Here is a 17,961-nt window from a genome sequence, read left to right as displayed (position 1 = left end):
TCCTGGTTAATAATATATTTATCTAGATTTCACTGATTTCCATTAGGTGGGACCAGTTGGCAGGAGTAATATTAACAGAATTTAACTTATATACAACGGGATAACATCTTTTTACATAAGTGGGGCGAGTTGGCATTACTAAATTCTTCCTGGTTAATAATATATTTATCAAGATATAATCGTTTTCTATTAGGTGGGGCGAGTTGGCAGGAGTAATATTAACGGGATTTAACACAGTTCACAAGTGGGGCAATTTGGTAATCCAGGTTGGGGCAGATTTTTTATAAAGTGGGGCGAGTTAGTGAAAAAGTGGGTCTATTTGCTAATGGGGCGATTGTCATGGATTCCCTTCAAATATATTCTAATGTGGTTTTTAGCTTCTACTTGCATTAACAAGCTTATAGCCATTGATTTAATTGTCTTCTTTAAATAGTCGACAAAATTGCTCTTACAAAATTTCCATTTGGGAGCCTCGAGCTCGATGGGGGAAATACTCTGCAAATACTGACAGTTGGCAGGTATGGTCATCAAAAAAGTTGACATGTTACTATGTACATTTACCATTATGTTACTTGATGTTCTTGCTATACACACATGCAGTACAGAGACTAGTCAATCTTTGTGAACTATTTTTTATGGGAGTCATAGAATATGCGTATACAATTAATAATTAAAAATAGTCTATTTATATTGAAAAGGAAAAGTTCTTATATGTCTAAAGAAGAGGGACGAAAGACACCAAAAGGACAGTCAAACTCATAAATTTAAAGCAAACTGACAAGGCCATGGCTTTAAAATGCATTTCATGGCGAGGCACAGAAAATATACTGTAAACAGTAGACTATAGATATAGGTGAACTAGGTACAAAAGAACTCTAAATCTTAAATTCTACAAACCACCTCTGTTCTATGGAACATAATGATATAACTGGACTAGAAATACACACAACCTGTAATTAACTGCCTTTACAGCGCCTTCGCGCGTTGATTCAGACAAGTGACAGTGCATTCAACTTTACTGCTGTTACTTTGGTTATGCAGTTTATTTGACATCTTTCTCTGTTTGTACTATATGCTGTTGTCTTTTGAGTATAAAGTAATGAAATATGAATAACAGAACAATTTGAAATATCTTCATGGATTAGCTTACCTCCATTATATTAAGTTGAAAACTATGTCAAACAAAAGGTTTTGGAATTATATTTTAACTTCTTTACTTCAATGCCAAATACCCAAAGGTGTAAAAACGTCAATTGAAAGCTTCTTATAATTATAGTTGTCTATTTACATACTCTCATTATCAGATGATTCTAAGCTATTAAGTATATTGTTGCTATTTCAGATAATCCTTTTCCAGAAATGTCAATATCGCTGACAGATGAGAAAAGATCCACACCGATAGAATCAAAAACACCAACTAGAACTCCTACTCCGGAGGTGAGCACATAATGAATTAATAATTATAATTATTATAAACTGTTGTCAAGAGTTAGATTTATAGATACAAGGAGTTACAGTCCAATGTAATAGAACAAAATTGATGCGTCTTTGGAAAATTGTATTAACCAACTGAATGTATTCTGTAGTGAGATCTTCCCCTGAATTACTTTAAGACGTACTGCAAGAACTTAAAATGTCTTTGTCATTAAACAAAATACTTTGAGTTATAAAACTTATTGAGACAAGAGCAGAGGTAAAAAAAAAAATAAGTGAAGAATAAAAACAATTCTTTAATCCATGACATAATTTTAAATATAGAAATATTCATTATAAAATTGAAAAATTATCAAGGTCTCATGCAGCAAGCAATTTCAGAATGATAGTCTATTTTAAACAACATTCATGTTTTATCCTAGATAGAGCCTTAATGGTGTATTAAGGTGGTACCTAACACTACAGAGAGATAACTCTGTAAAGTCAGCTAAACGTTTTAGTTACGTTGTGTTGTAAAGGGAATATTGAGCTGCTTAAAATTGGTGTTTGTCAAACTGCTATATAACCAGTGTAATTTTTCTGTCAAAACGGTTGGTTCAAAATTTTTGATTTTTTTGTTAAAGGATCAAAGTAAATAATTTGTCAAAATTTTATGAAAATTAAACGAGCCAAATTAATTTTAGTGAAAGTGTTAGGTACCACCTTAAGCAAACTAGGTCTGGCTGCAAGAAAGGAAAATAGTTATTGGATAAGGGGTACCAGCTTTGGGATAGATAATTGACTAATTCTATTGAGGATTCTTAAGATACTTATCATTGTTTTGTAGGCTCTTCACAAAACCAACTCTCTGCCTTCGATTGGTCGAAGAAGAAGTAGGACATTTGAAGGTGAAAATGTTCCTGGTGTGAATGTTGCTAAACAAATTGTAGGAGGTGGTAGGGCTAGAAGTAGTAGTTGGGTAGAACCAAGATATGGTATATTTTACATTTTGTTAATTGCTTGAACTAATTATTTTATGCTTTCAATAGTTGGGACCAAGAAAATCTTGCACTGTAAACATCTAACCATGAGTTTAAAGAAAATGATTACCGGTATATTTGTTTTTCTGGAATAATAAAGAATCCACATATCACAGTACTTATTCAGGAATTGTCATGCAGTTTCCTGAATTATATATTATAAATATGGAAATTGTAACAATAAAACACAGATCACCAAAGACATTCAACCAATGGCTGTATGGCAATTTTATCTATTAATTTTAATGGGGTGTGACAGTTTCACACTGTCTGAACCTGTGCAATCACCATATGGCCTTAAACAAGAAATAGTGCAATTAGATGCTAAAAGAGGAAAAATGTCCTGGGACATGCACTTATAGATTGTTTTGGTTGTTCTAATTTCAATCATTTCTTTACTACCAAGTTAGAGGTAAAAATGCACAAATCCTATTTCCTTCATTATTGCACCATATTTGACTTGTTTATGCTGACTGCTTGACTTTAAGAAATGTTTTTTGAACAATCTTTATTCTTTTAAGACTTGTATTATTCATCACGGTGTAAAGGTCTCTATTTATACTTGCTTTTACTACATGTTTTAATTTGGTTAGCCCAATATCAACAAATTGACCGGCCATCATTGAAGACAAGGGAAATAACTCCAACTTAAAAGAGGGACAAAAGATACCAAAGGGATAGTCAAACTCATATAAGTCATGTTAAATGGAAACTATTTATTGTTATCAGTGAAGTTTATTTTATGTACATAGTTTCAATATCTAAAAAAAAAAAATACAGGTGGCAGTATTATTTACAGTATATATTTCATCTACTTTATTTTATATGAATTTGCATCGAATATCATATCTTTTAATTATTCCATCTTGATATAGGGGAAAATAGACTTCCATTCTGAATTTTATTATTTTGAGTTTTTAGATAACAAATTGAGGAGGCCTCTTCCTAATCAACATGCTGTTATTTTATTACACACCTATCCTCTTTTTCAGATGACTCAAGATCTACACCACCTGAAGTAAGAACCAAAACTGCGACACCACCAGTGCCCGAGGAAGTGGAGTCCATACCATTCTACATGTCTCACATAGTGTTTCTACAAAATGAACTATGTAACCACTGTCCACATCAGCTCCATTGTATACAGGTGTTCCCTGGCATCACACTTGTTCTTGTCAGTGAGGTAAAGTTCTCTCTCTCCCTAATGTCCACATCAGCTCCATTGTATACAGGTGTTCCCTGGCATCACACTTGTTCTTGTCAGTGAGGTAAAGTTCTCTCTCTCCCTAATGTCCTCATCAGCTCCATTGTATACAGGTGTTCCCTGGCATCACACTTGTACTTGTCAGTGAGGTAAAGTTCTCTCTCTCCCTAATGTCCTCATCAGCTCCATTGTATACAGGTGTTCCCTGGCATCACACTTATTCTTGTCAGTGAGGTAAAGTTCTCTCTCTCCATAATGTCCTCATCAGCTCCATTGTATACAGGTGTTCCCTGGCATCACACTTATTCTTGTCAGTGAGGTAAGTTCTCTCTCTCCCTAATGTCCTCATCAGCTCCATTGTATACAGGTGTTCCCTGGCATCACACTTGTACTTGTCAGTGAGGTAAAGTTCTCTCTCTCCCTAATGTCCTCATCAGCTCCATTGTATACAGGTGTTCCCTGGCATCACACTTGTTCTTGTCAGTGAGGTAAAGTTCTCTCTCTCCCTAATGTCCTCATCAGCTCCATTGTATACAGGTGTTCCCTGGCATCACACTTATTCTTGTCAGTGAGGTAAAGTTCTCTCTCTCCCTAATGTCCACATCAGCTCCATTGTATACAGGTGTTCCCTGGCATCACACTTATTCTTGTCAGTGAGGTAAAGTTCTCTCTCTCCATAATGTCCACATCAGCTCCATTGTATACAGGTGTTCCCTGGCATCACACTTGTACTTGTCAGTGAGGTAAAGTTCTCTCTCTCCCTAATGTCCTCATCAGCTCCATTGTATACAGGTGTTCCCTGGCATCACACTTGTTCTTGTCAGTGAGGTAAAGTTCTCTCTCTCCCTAATGTCCTCATCAGCTCCATTGTATACAGGTGTTCCCTGGCATCACACTTGTACTTGTCAGTGAGGTAAAGTTCTCTCTCTCCCTAATGTCCTCATCAGCTCCATTGTATACAGGTGTTCCCTGGCATCACACTTATTCTTGTCAGTGAGGTAAAGTTCTCTCTCTCCATAATGTCCTCATCAGCTCCATTGTATACAGGTGTTCCCTGGCATCACACTTATTCTTGTCAGTGAGGTAAGTTCTCTCTCTCCCTAATGTCCTCATCAGCTCCATTGTATACAGGTGTTCCCTGGCATCACACTTGTACTTGTCAGTGAGGTAAAGTTCTCTCTCTCCCTAATGTCCTCATCAGCTCCATTGTATACAGGTGTTCCCTGGCATCACACTTGTTCTTGTCAGTGAGGTAAAGTTCTCTCTCTCCCTAATGTCCTCATCAGCTCCATTGTATACAGGTGTTCCCTGGCATCACACTTGTACTTGTCAGTGAGGTAAAGTTCTCTCTCTCCCTAATGTCCTCATCAGCTCCATTGTATACAGGTGTTCCCTGGCATCACACTTATTCTTGTCAGTGAGGTAAAGTTCTCTCTCTCCATAATGTCCTCATCAGCTCCATTGTATACAGGTGTTCCCTGGCATCACACTTATTCTTGTCAGTGAGGTAAAGTTCTCTCTCTCCATAATGTCCACATCAGCTCCATTGTATACAGGTGTTCCCTGGTATCACACTTGTTCTTGTCAGTGAGGTAAAGTTCTCTCTCTCCATAATGTCCTCATCAGCTCCATTGTGTACAGGTGTTCCCTGGCATCACACTTGTTCTTGTCAGTGAGGTAAAGTTCTCTCTCTCCATAATGTCCTCATCAGCTCCATTGTATACAGGTGTTCCCTGGCATCACACTTGTTCTTGTCAGTGAGGTAAAGTTCTCTCTCTCCCTAATGTCCTCATCAGCTCCATTGTATACAGGTGTTCCCTGGCATCACACTTGTACTTGTCAGTGAGGTAAAGTTCTCTCTCTCCCTAATGTCCACATCAGCCCCATTGTATACAGGTGTTCCCTGGCATCACACTTATTCTTGTCAGTGAGGTAAAGTTCTCTCTCTCCCTAATGTCCTCATCAGCTCCATTGTATACAGGTGTTCCCTGGCATCACACTTATTCTTGTCAGTGAGGTAAAGTTCTCTCTCTCCATAATGTCCTCATTAGCTCCATTGTATACAGGTGTTCCCTGGCATCACACTTGTTCTTGTCAGTGAGGTAAAGTTCTCTCTCTCTCCATAATGTCCACATCAGCTCCATTGTATACAGGTGTTCCCTGGTATCACACTTGTTCTTGTCAGTGAGGTAAAGTTCTCTCTCTCCATAATGTCCTCATCAGCTCCATTGTATACAGGTGTTCCCTGGCATCACACTTGTTCTTGTCAGTGAGGTAAAGTTCTCTCTCTCCATAATGTCCTCATCAGCTCCATTGTATACAGGTGTTCCCTGGCATCACACTTGTTCTTGTCAGTGAGATAAAGTTCTCTCTCTCTCTAATGACTACATCAGCTCCATTGTATACAGGTGTTCCCTGGCATCACACTTATTCTTGTCAGTGAGGTAAAGTTCTCTCTCTCCCTAATGTCCACATCAGCTCCATTGTATACAGGTGTTCCCTGGCATCACACTTGTTCTTGTCAGTGAGGTAAAGTTCTCTCTCTCCCTAATGTCCTCATCAGCTCCATTGTATACAGGTGTTCCCTGGCATCACACTTGTTCTTGTCAGTGAGGTAAAGTTCTGATCCTTGGTATACTGGTGTACTGAGACATATTCTTAATATCAATGACAAATAAAGGTGTACATTAAGTAAATTATACAGGTGTTCTCCGATATTCATTGATTTATATTATATCTATGCACGAAATACAATTATGAAAGACTGAAACTATTGTCAATCACTGTATGTACATAGATATAGGAAGAGGTGGTGTGAGTGCCAATGAGACAACTCTCCACCCACATAACAAGTTTATTTCTGTAAATCTAGAAAATGTAAGCTTCAATGCATTTTATCAATTGATCAATTTGATTAGAAATTATATAAAAATTTATGAGACACTTTTATGATTTTAAGTTTTGAGGATGTGCCTATTAAGTGAAGGCCATATGGTGACCTATAATTATTAATTTCTGTTTCATATGGTCTCTTGTGGAGAGTTGTCTCATTGGCAATCATATCATACTTCTTTTTTATAATACAATATTTTGATTCACTCATTGAAAATGTTAATTGAATTATGAATAATTATTAGAAAGTTATGTCAGTAATTAGTTTCTATACTCAAACTGTAATATGGTAATATTGAAAAGTTAGTGATAATTTTTTTCAGATGCCTAGAGCCAGTTTAGCTAACACTCTCTGCCAAGTGTTATTTCTTCTGAAACAAGTTGTGTTAGGAAAAACAAGTCATGGTCACTGGGCTCAGGGACAGAATATGTATGACACTGTTAACACCTTGATAAGCAAAATGTCTGCACCTCTTAGAAGAGCAAAGGTAGGAAATGTTATTTTGTCAGCTGATATGTTCTACAAAATTCAACTCAGAATTTAAATTACCATAGATTTTAACTTAAGTTGCATTAAAGCCGTTTTCTTTTTTTGTGCATATTAAAAGATTTTTTAATGGTGTTTTGATAAACTGCATGTACTTTAGCAATTGAAATCCCCTGTCTAATTGATTTTCTGTGCCACACATATTTTCAATTAGAAATTGTGGAAGGAAGCTGTTTTCATATGCTGCCTACTACTGTACAATAACAGGTGGAACAGCAAACTGTAACTGCTACTCCTCTACAGTTGGATTCACACATGTTTACATATGCCAAACCTCTACTAAACAATAACAGTTGAATTTGAATATGTTTATATATGCCACCACCCTTCTACACAATTACAGGTGGATTGGCACATGTTTACATATGCCACCCTCTACTAAACAATAAAAGTTGGAATGACATATTTAACCTGCTTCCCATAAGGGTTATCTTGCTTTAAGCAAGAAGTTATTAAATTAAGAAAAAAAACTGAAAAAGCCTTCAGGTATTGTAGCAAACATTTGTACCAACGAAAGTAAGGGTCAATATTTCAAGCACCTGAGATAAAGTACTGTTTTTATCATTATTCTTGTCATTAAAGAGTTATATTTTTGTCAAGTCTGCGGCTTTAGTTGCAGATAGCTCTACATTGGGATAGTGATCCGGTGGAGGCAGTGGCAGCATTAATAAACTTCTTAAAAGAGTTATATTTTGAAAGGTGGAAGATCTGCATGCTTCCTACCTTGTACATAGATGCATTATGTTACAAAGTTTCAGTCTATTATATGTCAATTGTCCTTGACCTCATTTTTATGGTTAAGTGACTACATGAAAAAAAGTTAAGATTTTTTGTAATGTTAATTTTTTGCTTATTATCAGTAATAGGATAACTATATCTGGTATGTGTGTACCTTGCCAGGTCCTAATGCCTTTCAGGCAGTTTTCACTTGACCTTGACCACTTTTCATGGATCAGTGAACAATGTAAAGTTTTGGTTGTCAAGTCCATACCTCAGGTACTATAAGCAATAGGTCTAGTATATTTGGTGTATGGAAGTAATGTAAGGTGTACATGTCCAATTGGCAGACCTGTGTCATCTGATCTTGAACTCATTTTCATGTTTCATTAGCGCCCTATAGTGATCAGTCTGTCCGTCCGTCCGTAACACTTTAACTTTGTGTCTGCTCCATATCTAGAGAACCATTATGATTTCATACTTTATACTTTACAAGATTATTAACCACCACCAGAGGGCGTGTCATGATGTATGTACAACTTCCTAGGTCAAAGGTCAAGGTAAAAAAACTTTGGTTTCAGTTGACAACCCTGTGTCCTGTGGTGAAGATCCTGTCCGCTCTTTATCTTGAGAACCGTTATGATTTCAAAGTTTATACTTGACATCCATTTTAACCAACACCAGAGGGTGTGTCATGATGTATGTACAACTTCCTAGGTCAAAGGTCAAGGTCAAAAACTTTGCTTTCAGTTGACAACCCCCTGTCCTGTGGTGAAGATCGTGTCCACTCCATATCTAGATAACCGTTATGATTTCAAAGTTTATACTTGACATTCATTTTAACCACCACCAGAGGGCGTGTCATGATGTTAGTACAACTTCCTAGGTCAAAGGTCAGGGTAAAAAAAAAATTGGTTTCAGTTGACAACCCCGTGTCCTGTGGTGAAGATCGTGTCCGCTCTATATATTGAGAACCGTTATGATTTCAAATATTATACTTGACATCCATTCTAACCAACACCAGAGGGTGTGTCATGATGTATGTACAACTTCATAGGTCAAAGGTCTGTCTGTCTGTTGGTCTGTCCATCGCTTACAAATTTGATCCACACTATATTTTAAGAGGACAGCTGTTATTATTTCATACGTTATGCCTGACAAACATTTTCAACTTAACATATATATTAACCAACACCAGAGAATGTGTCATAATGTATGCATCCTAGGTCAAAGGTCAGTCTGACAGTCTGTCCATCCGTTTGTTGTTATTAACAAATTGTATCCGCTCTACCTCTCGAGAACCGTTGATATTTCATACTTTATACTTGGTGGGTCATAATATATTGAAGACATAATTCTAAAAATATGTGACAAATATCAATTGGGCAGCACCTGTAAACATATTGTTCAAACATCAATCCATATATCCAGAAGTCACCTTAGAGTAGTCAACAATGAGTTCACATCATGCAGTCATATCACTATTATACTATGAAAGTAATTTGAGAATATTTATGAGTTTTAACTTAAAATCTTAGAATAAAATCACACATGAGACTATGTAATAACTTCAAATAATGCTTCATATCAGATTATCCATACAACTTATTTACCCCACGTTATTGACAGCGGGGCCCTCAGAGATGGCTCCCATCTCAATGGTATCTAGTTGATTATATTTTAGTGTTTGTTTTGGTCTGTTTTTCTGATACTTTATCATGTCTATATTTGGTGTATGAAATGGTTGTAAGGTTTTCATATCCAATTGGCAGGTGCCATATGACCTTGACTTCATTTTCAGTTAAGTTTTGGATTTTTTTTTTTTTAAATTCTAGTACTATATGCAATACGTCAACTATATTTGGTGTATGGAAATATTTTGTGTTGTACGTGTCAGTCTCACGGTTTTTATTTGACCGTGACCTCATTTTATGGTTCATTGCTCAGTGTTAAGGTTTTGCCTTTTTGTGTTGTATGGAAGGATTGCAAACTGTACATGTCTGCCTGGCTTGGTTCATCTGACCTTGATCTCATTTTCATGGTTCATTGGTCTGGTTAAGTCTGTTTCTTAAAAACTATAAGCAATTATATGTCAACTATATTTTGTGTATTGAATGATTGTAAAAGAGGGACAAAAGATACCAAAGGGACAGTCAAACTCTGAATCTAAAATGTGTACTTGTATTTCTCGTTTGGTATATATGACCTTGGATCATATTGAGTTAATGTAATAGCTGTAGTAAAGCTTTATAATTAGTACTATCAACATATTATCAATGGTTAGTAAAGAAGGCTAAACATTTCAGCATGTCTGACTGCTTGATATTTATTCTTGCATTATTTCAGGGAAATGTTCCGGCAATATTTAATGATGTTTTGAAGAGATGGGATGATCCAGTATTCAAGGGACTTCTTTTAAGTTATTTAGAACAACCAAGGGATAAAGAAATCCCTCCAAGGTATTTAGCTTGAATAAAGAATAGCCAATATATTGATATTTTTTAAATGCAGTAAGTGATGTAGATCAAGAAATGATAATTATGGATAGGTACTTTTCACTACATTATTATTTAATTCTATATGGATTACCAATTTTAGGTGCCAATTATAAGATTGATTGATTGATTGTTGATTACTTAACATCCAGTGGCAAATATTTCATGCATATTCAGGACGAGAACAAGTTAACAATATATACAATAGGTAGGTCTTGTAAATTGAGAGGCCATCTGAGATGATTGTATGGGAAATTTAGACTGCCACTGGAAAATAAGGATATATTGGATAGGGATAGAAATTTTGCCTTGCAATAGGCCACCTATGGACCCCTCAAAGAGTTGATGCAAGGGTTCTTAACGTGCAAAGAATGTGGCACTCTCTTTACACGAGGCTTCAGATTTAACGTCCCCATTCTGATTTATAAGATTGATATATGAAGAAATAGTCTTTATATACTTATAAGACATATTCAGTAGGTTTCATTTGTGACATATTTAACATTGGAACTAACATTATAATTTTCGAAGATATTTGGTTACAACATTGAGAAAACAGATTTTAATTTCTTTTTCTTGACCATTAATTACAATCAACCAAAAATCATTCAGAAATAGAAAATAGATTTTATATATTTGTGTATTTGGTTTGAAAGCTAATTACTGATGAAATATGAAAGCACTCCCTCAGCAGTATCAACTTAAAATGATCTTTTCATGGGTAATAGATTTTGTGGTTATGGCAAGTTCTGCATACAAGACAAATTTGAATTTCTTTCATATAAATTCATGTTTAATCTGTACCCAGATAATTAAAAATAACAATACCCAACAAATAATAGTAGATCAATATTACCTTATGTATTCTTTAATACCCTTTATCTCGTTAAAAAAACAAAATATGATAAATTACATTTGATTTTAGTATAGAAAGATCCCTTACCTATCTGTTGAAGAAGATGAAGGATCTGTTTCTATTCCTGTACTTACTACCTCGTCCACTGACACCACAACTGGAGAGAATGGTGACACAGATTAGAGAAAGAGCAGGACAAAAGCTAAGAGATTTCAAAGAATATTTGTGTGTCAAAGCACAACGTAATATCACAATGACATCATATCCTTTACATATTATCTGTACATGAGGCGTAACATATCAAAATACCTTGAAAGATTAATAAATCAAAGCTGATTCACTAAGAGGGGGGGGATCAAAATCAACAGTAGTCACTAGAAATTACTGGAGAGTACATAATATAACAGTGACTAAGTTTTGCAGTGAAAGCCAGAGTTACTTTTGATTTGGAGACTACAAGTTTTTGTATTGATGTGTGACATGAAAGATGACGACAATATGTATGTCTTTATACTAGACTTTATGGTATTGGTTCGTCTCGTTGTTGAATGATGTAAGATGATTTTTGTTTCCTTATCATTTGAACTCTTGTGGATAGTTGTCTCAATCGCAATCATACGACATCTCCTTATTTTTATATCCTTGTAAAAATTTACCAATTATAATAAGTCATAATAATATATTTGGTATGTAAATATATAGTTGTGTTAGCATCCTATTTTAGTGGTGATCATTCCAAACCAGTGAATATAGCATCTATTCTATAGAAGAGTAAAATGTACTGAAAGACAATATCTATTTTTTTAAGGTTTTATTCTAGTAATATTAACATTTTATCATTTCATAAGCACCACACATTCTATATAACAAAACAACAAATAACAAAGTTAAATTGATAAGCACTATTTTCTTAATCACAGTTTAAGCACAAGTTTAGTTCATAATTGTTCATTGTGAATTACAACATGTTCTGCACAATGGAAGGTGTCAGCTTTTTCTGTTTCTTCTTGTAAGGACGAGCATTCTTGCAGCGATTACGTTTGTTACCAAACCACTTCTTAATCTGTTCTTCTTTGAGGTTAGTCTGTTTAGCCATGGATTGGATGATGGTGTTGTTTGGGTATGGGTGGTGGAGGTTGTCATAGTACCAGGTCTCCATTACGTTGACTGATTTCCTAGACAGCACTGGTCTTGATCTGCAAACTTGTTGTTGTTGTACTGGAGTGATAACCTGATAACTTGTAGTAACGCTGTTGGAATACTCAAGAGCTGCTAAACTACACTGTAATGACAAAGAACTTCAGTTAAAATATCACAAAATTAGATTAGTTGAAATATGATTAAATTCAAATTGATTAAAAACAGTTTAATATTTTATTAAAATAAGCTCAAACTTGTGAAATTGAAATATTGTAATAACATGTAATCATATTTAAATAATAAATTTTAGATAAACAGGAAAGATTAATAAATAAGAATGAAAAATTATTTTATAAGCAGCTGAATTATTGAAATAATCTTGAAAAATAAAAATAAAAGAATGTTACCTCTACTTTATCAATGATGTGATGGAGCTGGTTGTCATAGTAACTGTTGAGTGAACTATAGTAGTATGGGTAGTTTGAGTACTGCTGAAGAGCCTCGAAATGACTGGTCTGTAAAATAGCTGACTGGTACCGGTAGAAGCTGGATAACTGCTGAATCTGTACAGGGAAAGAGTTTTGAAGTAGATGAAATCTCTTTTGCAGTTGGAGTTCTCGGTTGTTGGCACTGTGAAGGTTGGTTGAGGTTGGTAGTTGAGTTTGAAGTTGAGTAGATAGTGTCTTCACATCAGATCTGATTAGTTTCTGGAGTTCTGTAGCAGTAGTATGGTGAATAGTTGGTGTTGGTGATCCAAGTAGATTAGTGAGTGACTCACTGAGTCTGCTGTCTGAACATGGACTGCTACAGGTTGGTGGTTGAGCCTGAGTTGGAGCTGCTTCCTGTGTCTGCTTTGGAGTCTCTGTCTGAGCTGTTTGCTGAGTAGGTGGATCATTGAGTAAGCTGTTGAGTAGTATCTAAGTAAGCATCTGGGTTAGTTCTAAGTGCTGTCATGGCCATGTCATCCAGAGGTTGAATATCCAGTATGGTGGCATTGATAACATCACTGAGTGTAGAGGTAGAAGTGATATTCATGGCTGTAGGAGACTCTGGTGATGACTGATAGACTTCTGTCATTCTGTACTGATTATTCTGCCTTAGCTAATAATTGCTTTTTTGTCTTTCAATGAGAACTGAATTTTGGACCATAATGAATTTCTACTTATACTATCTTGAAAATAGGCTTGGGTGGCATACACTGGCTTTCCATTGGCTGAGCTGGACATCAAACCATTGCTGGGCTTGTAAATGATTATGAGTGATCATTATTGTGAAAGAAATCATTAATTATTAATAATGAGTGATAATCACTTTGAAGTTCATAATAATCAGAATTATTATTAATTAATCACATTTGTGATTAAAGCTCAATACAAATAAATTTATCAATGATTATTAATAATCACTTTGAAATTCCTAATAATCAGAACATAATTAATGAATCACATTTGTGATTAACATGATTTAGTCTTAAAAAAATATATTAATGATTAAAAATAATCATTTTGAAATATGCTATAACTATGCCTATAGAACTAATCTCTGATTTAATTAAAATATTTATTATTTTTTTTAGAAAAAAATACTTTGAATTTGAAATGATATAAATTACCAATTGCAATTTTTACATTCTTTGTAGTTTGCATTATGACCATAACTATCAAATGAAGATATCTTCATTTTATTTTCAAATTAAGTGATATTTTAGCAACATAATTTTGCCTTATATTTTGTTTTTTTACAATAACTCTTAATTAATTTGTGTGAATTGAATGTAGATCATTGCAAAAAAAATTATTCTAAACATTTATGTTAATCTTAGGTTTTAGTTAAGTTTTGCAAGTTATACAAAAAAGTTTAGTAAACAATAATTAGCACTAATGATTTTGAAAACAATCACTCAAATCAAGTGTGGCTTGTGCATGTTGTGTGTGATTAAAGTGATTATGATTTCTATGCCAATGATGATTAGTGATTACTGATTGTTTTTATTTTTATTATTGAATTAGACATATGATTAAAACTTATTAAATTCAATTGAAAATCAATAATTTTTAATGATAACTTTGATGAATTTAACTGTAAAGTGATCACTAAACGAAATTAAATTAAAAAACTAGGATTTATGATCCCTTTAAGAAATTAACAAAAGTAATGTGATTGATGAATTAAATTTGTGTTTAGAGTTATTAAGTTTAAAAGTTAATTAAAGTATATTGAAAATAAATTAACTAATCAAAATCTACATTATACTGAAATACGATATTATAATTTCTTGTAAAATTGCAACTTTTAAAAATTCATATTTTGATAACTGGAGAAGAAAATAAATTCTTAAAGAAATAAAAATACATAAAAGTTATTACTTTTATATTGAAGTTTATTTAATCTCAAATTTACTGCATATCATTCAATGAAACTGTAAAATATCCTTAAAATTGCTGAAAGTAGATCCTAGTAAATGTTTTAAATTAAATAACCTTAAATGAACCTATTATAATTCAAGTTTCTGTAATTTTATGAAATCACCTACTGTTAGAGGAAAACTTATATTTGTTTTGCTTTTTTTATACGACCGCAAATTGTGAAAAAATTTTCGTCGTATATTGCTATCACGTTGGCGTCGTCGTCATCGTTGTCGTTGTCGTCGTCGTCGTCGTCGTCCGAATACTTTTAGTTTTCACACTCTAACTTTAGTAAAAGTGAATATAAATCTATAAAATTTTATAACAAGGTTTATGACCACAAAAGGAAGGTTGGTATTGATTTTGGGAGTTTTGGTCCCAACATTTTAGGAATTAGGGGCCAAAAAGGGCCCAAATAAGCATTTTCTTTGTTTTCGCACTATAACTTTAGTTTAAGTTAATAGAAATCTATGAAATTTTGACACAAGGTTTATGACCACAAAAGAAAGGTTGGGATTGATTTTGGGAGAGTGTAGGAATTAGGGGCCAAAAAAGGGCCCAAATAAGCATTATTCTTGGTTTTTGCACAATAACTTTAGTTTAAGTAAATAGAAAATAATGAAATTTAAACATAATGTTTATGACCACAAAAGGAAGGTTGGTATTGATTTTGGGAGTTGAAGTCCCAACAGTTTAGGAATTAGGGGCCAAAAAGGGACCCAAATAAGCATTTTTCTTGGTTTTCGCACCATAACTTTAGTATAAGTAAATAGAAATCTATGAAATTTAAACACAAGGTTTATGACCATAAAAGGAAGGTTGGTAATGATTTTGGGAGTTTTGGTCCCAACAGTTTAGGAATAAGGGGCCCAAAGGGTCCAAAATTAAACTTTGTTTGATTTCATCAAAATTGAATAATTGGGGTTCTTTGATATGCCGAATCTAACTGTGTATGTAGATTTTTAACTTTTGGTCCAGTTTTCAAATTGGTCTACATTAAGGTCCAAAGGGTCCCAAAATTAAACTTCGTTTGATTTTGACAAAAAATTAATCGGTTGGGTTCTTTGATATGCTGAATCTAAAAATGTACTTAGATTCTTGATTATCGGCCCAGTTTTCAAGTTGGTCCAAATCGGGGTCCAAAATTAAACTTTGTTTGATTTCATCAAAAATTGAATAAATGGGGTTCTTTGATATGCCAAATCTAACTGTGTATGTAGATTCCTCATTTTTGGTCTTGTTTTCAAATTGGTCTACGGTACATTAAAGTCCAAAGGGTCCAAAATTAAACTTAGTTTGATTTTAACAAAAATTGAAATCTTGGGGTTCTTTGATATGCTGAATCCAAACATGTACTTAGATTTTTGATTATGGGCCCAGTTTTCAAGTTGGTCCAAATCAGGATCTAAAATTATTATATTAAGTTTTGTGCAATAGCAAGTCTTTTCAATTGCACAGTATTGCGCAATGGCAAGAAATATCTTATTGCAAAATATTGTGAAATAGCAATTTTGTTTTTAATTAGAGTTATCTTTCTTTGTCCAGAATAGTAAGCAAGAAATATCTAATTGTAAGATTTTTTTTTATTTGGAGTTATCTTTCTTTGTCCAGAATCAACTTAAATCTTTGTTATATATACAATATACAATGTATATTCACTTTTTACTACCAACTGATAAATTAAAATAATCTTTACCATTCAGTGATAACAAGCAGTTTTTTTACATCTTAATATTTTATGATGTATTTAAATGAGTAGTAATTGTTGCAAACTCCATTAGAAATTTTAATTGAGATTAGTTTTGGAATAAGGGAAAGGGGTATGTGATTAAAAAAATTGGGTTCAATTTTCTCATTTGAAATTTCATAAATAAAAAGGAAATTTCTTCAAACATTTTTTTGAGAGGAATAATATTCAACAGCATAGTGAATTGCTGTAAGAGAAAACAAAAAATTTAATTTCATTAGAACACATTCATTCTGTGTCAGAAACCTATGCTGTGTCAACTATTTAATCGCAATCCAAATTTAGAGCTGAATCCAGCTTGAATGTGATGTCCATACTTGCCCCAACCGTTCAGGGTTCAACCTCTGCGGTCGTATAAAGCTACGCCCTGCGGAGCATCTGGTTGCTATTGCTACTATTTGTTCCATTCTTTCTTGGCTGAATATAAAGTTTTTGTTGTTCCTTACATACAGCCAGGTGTTTAAAGTTCTTTTGATGTATATGTATGTGTCTCTGTCTTGGTCTTTGTATGTGTCTCTGTCTTGGTGTTTGTATGTGTCTCTGCCTTGGTGTTTGTATGTGTCTCTGTCTTGGTCTTTGTATGTGTCTCTGCCTTGGTGTTTGTATGTGTCTCTGCCTTGGTGTTTGTATGTGTCTCTGTCTTGGTGTTTGTATGTGTCTCTGTCTTGGTGTTTGTATGTGTCTCTGTCTTGGTGTTTGTATGTGTCTCTGCCTTGGTGTTTGTATGTGTCTCTGCCTTGGTGTTTGTATGTGTCTCTGTCTTGGTGTTTGTATGTGTCTCTGCCTTGGTCTTTGTATGTGTCTCTGTCTTGGTCTTTGTATGTGTCTCTGTCTTGATCTTTGTATGTGTCTCTGTCTTGGACATTGTATGTGTCTCTGTCTTGGTCTTTGAATGTGTCTCTGTCATGGTCTTTGTATGTGTCTCTGTCTTGGTCTTTGTATGTGTCTCTGTCTTGGTCTTTGTAGATGAAGTCATGCAACTCCAAAGTATCGCTTTTTATAGGTATAAATTGGAAAGTCCAAAATATCCATCACATGTATAGTCTGTTGCAGGTCTAAGCATACTTTTTTTACTTTTAGTCCTTTCGTGAAAGTAAGAACATTTAGTTGTCTCTTTTTTAACCCACCTGGCTGAAAAATACCAAGTGATATAAAAAAGAAGATGTGGTATGATTGCCAATGAGACAACACTCCACAAGGGACCAAATGACACAGAAATTAACAACTTGAGGTCACTGTACAGCCTTTAAAAATGGGCAAAGCCCATACCACATACCGATAGTCAGCAATAAAAGACTCTGATATGACAAATGTAAAACAATTAAAACAAGAAAATTAACAGTCTAATTTATGCACAAAAGATGAATAAAAAATAAATATGTAACACATCTGAGCTTTTCTCATCGCCTGGCCTCTGTCCTCCGTTGTTGACAGTAAACTTTCACAAGAAACTTCTCCTCTGAAACTACTGGGCCAAATTTAATCAAACTTGGCATAAATTGTCC

The 17,961-nt window shown here is 34.3% G+C and overlaps 1 protein-coding gene across 1 annotated transcript in view; it reads left to right on the top strand.

Moving 5' to 3' along the window:
• LOC134716010 (BLOC-3 complex member HPS1-like) overlaps positions 1–17,961 on the top strand; it is a 46,169-nt gene that overhangs the window by 12,212 nt on the left and 15,996 nt on the right. The window contains exons 8-13 of the mRNA XM_063578668.1: positions 1,343–1,437; positions 2,261–2,408; positions 3,446–3,636; positions 6,873–7,037; positions 10,160–10,272; positions 11,234–11,429. Of these exons, the coding sequence (XP_063434738.1) occupies positions 1,343–1,437; positions 2,261–2,408; positions 3,446–3,636; positions 6,873–7,037; positions 10,160–10,272; positions 11,234–11,429 (908 nt within the window). The remainder of the gene's footprint in view (positions 1–1,342; positions 1,438–2,260; positions 2,409–3,445; positions 3,637–6,872; positions 7,038–10,159; positions 10,273–11,233; positions 11,430–17,961) is intronic.

The sequence above is a fragment of the Mytilus trossulus genome, chromosome 4 (assembly GCF_036588685.1).
Source record: "Mytilus trossulus isolate FHL-02 chromosome 4, PNRI_Mtr1.1.1.hap1, whole genome shotgun sequence".
NCBI classification, from domain to species: Eukaryota; Metazoa; Mollusca; class Bivalvia; order Mytilida; family Mytilidae; genus Mytilus; species Mytilus trossulus.
Note: the sequence above shows the minus strand (reverse complement) of the source record. Positions and strands in the feature narration are given on the sequence as shown.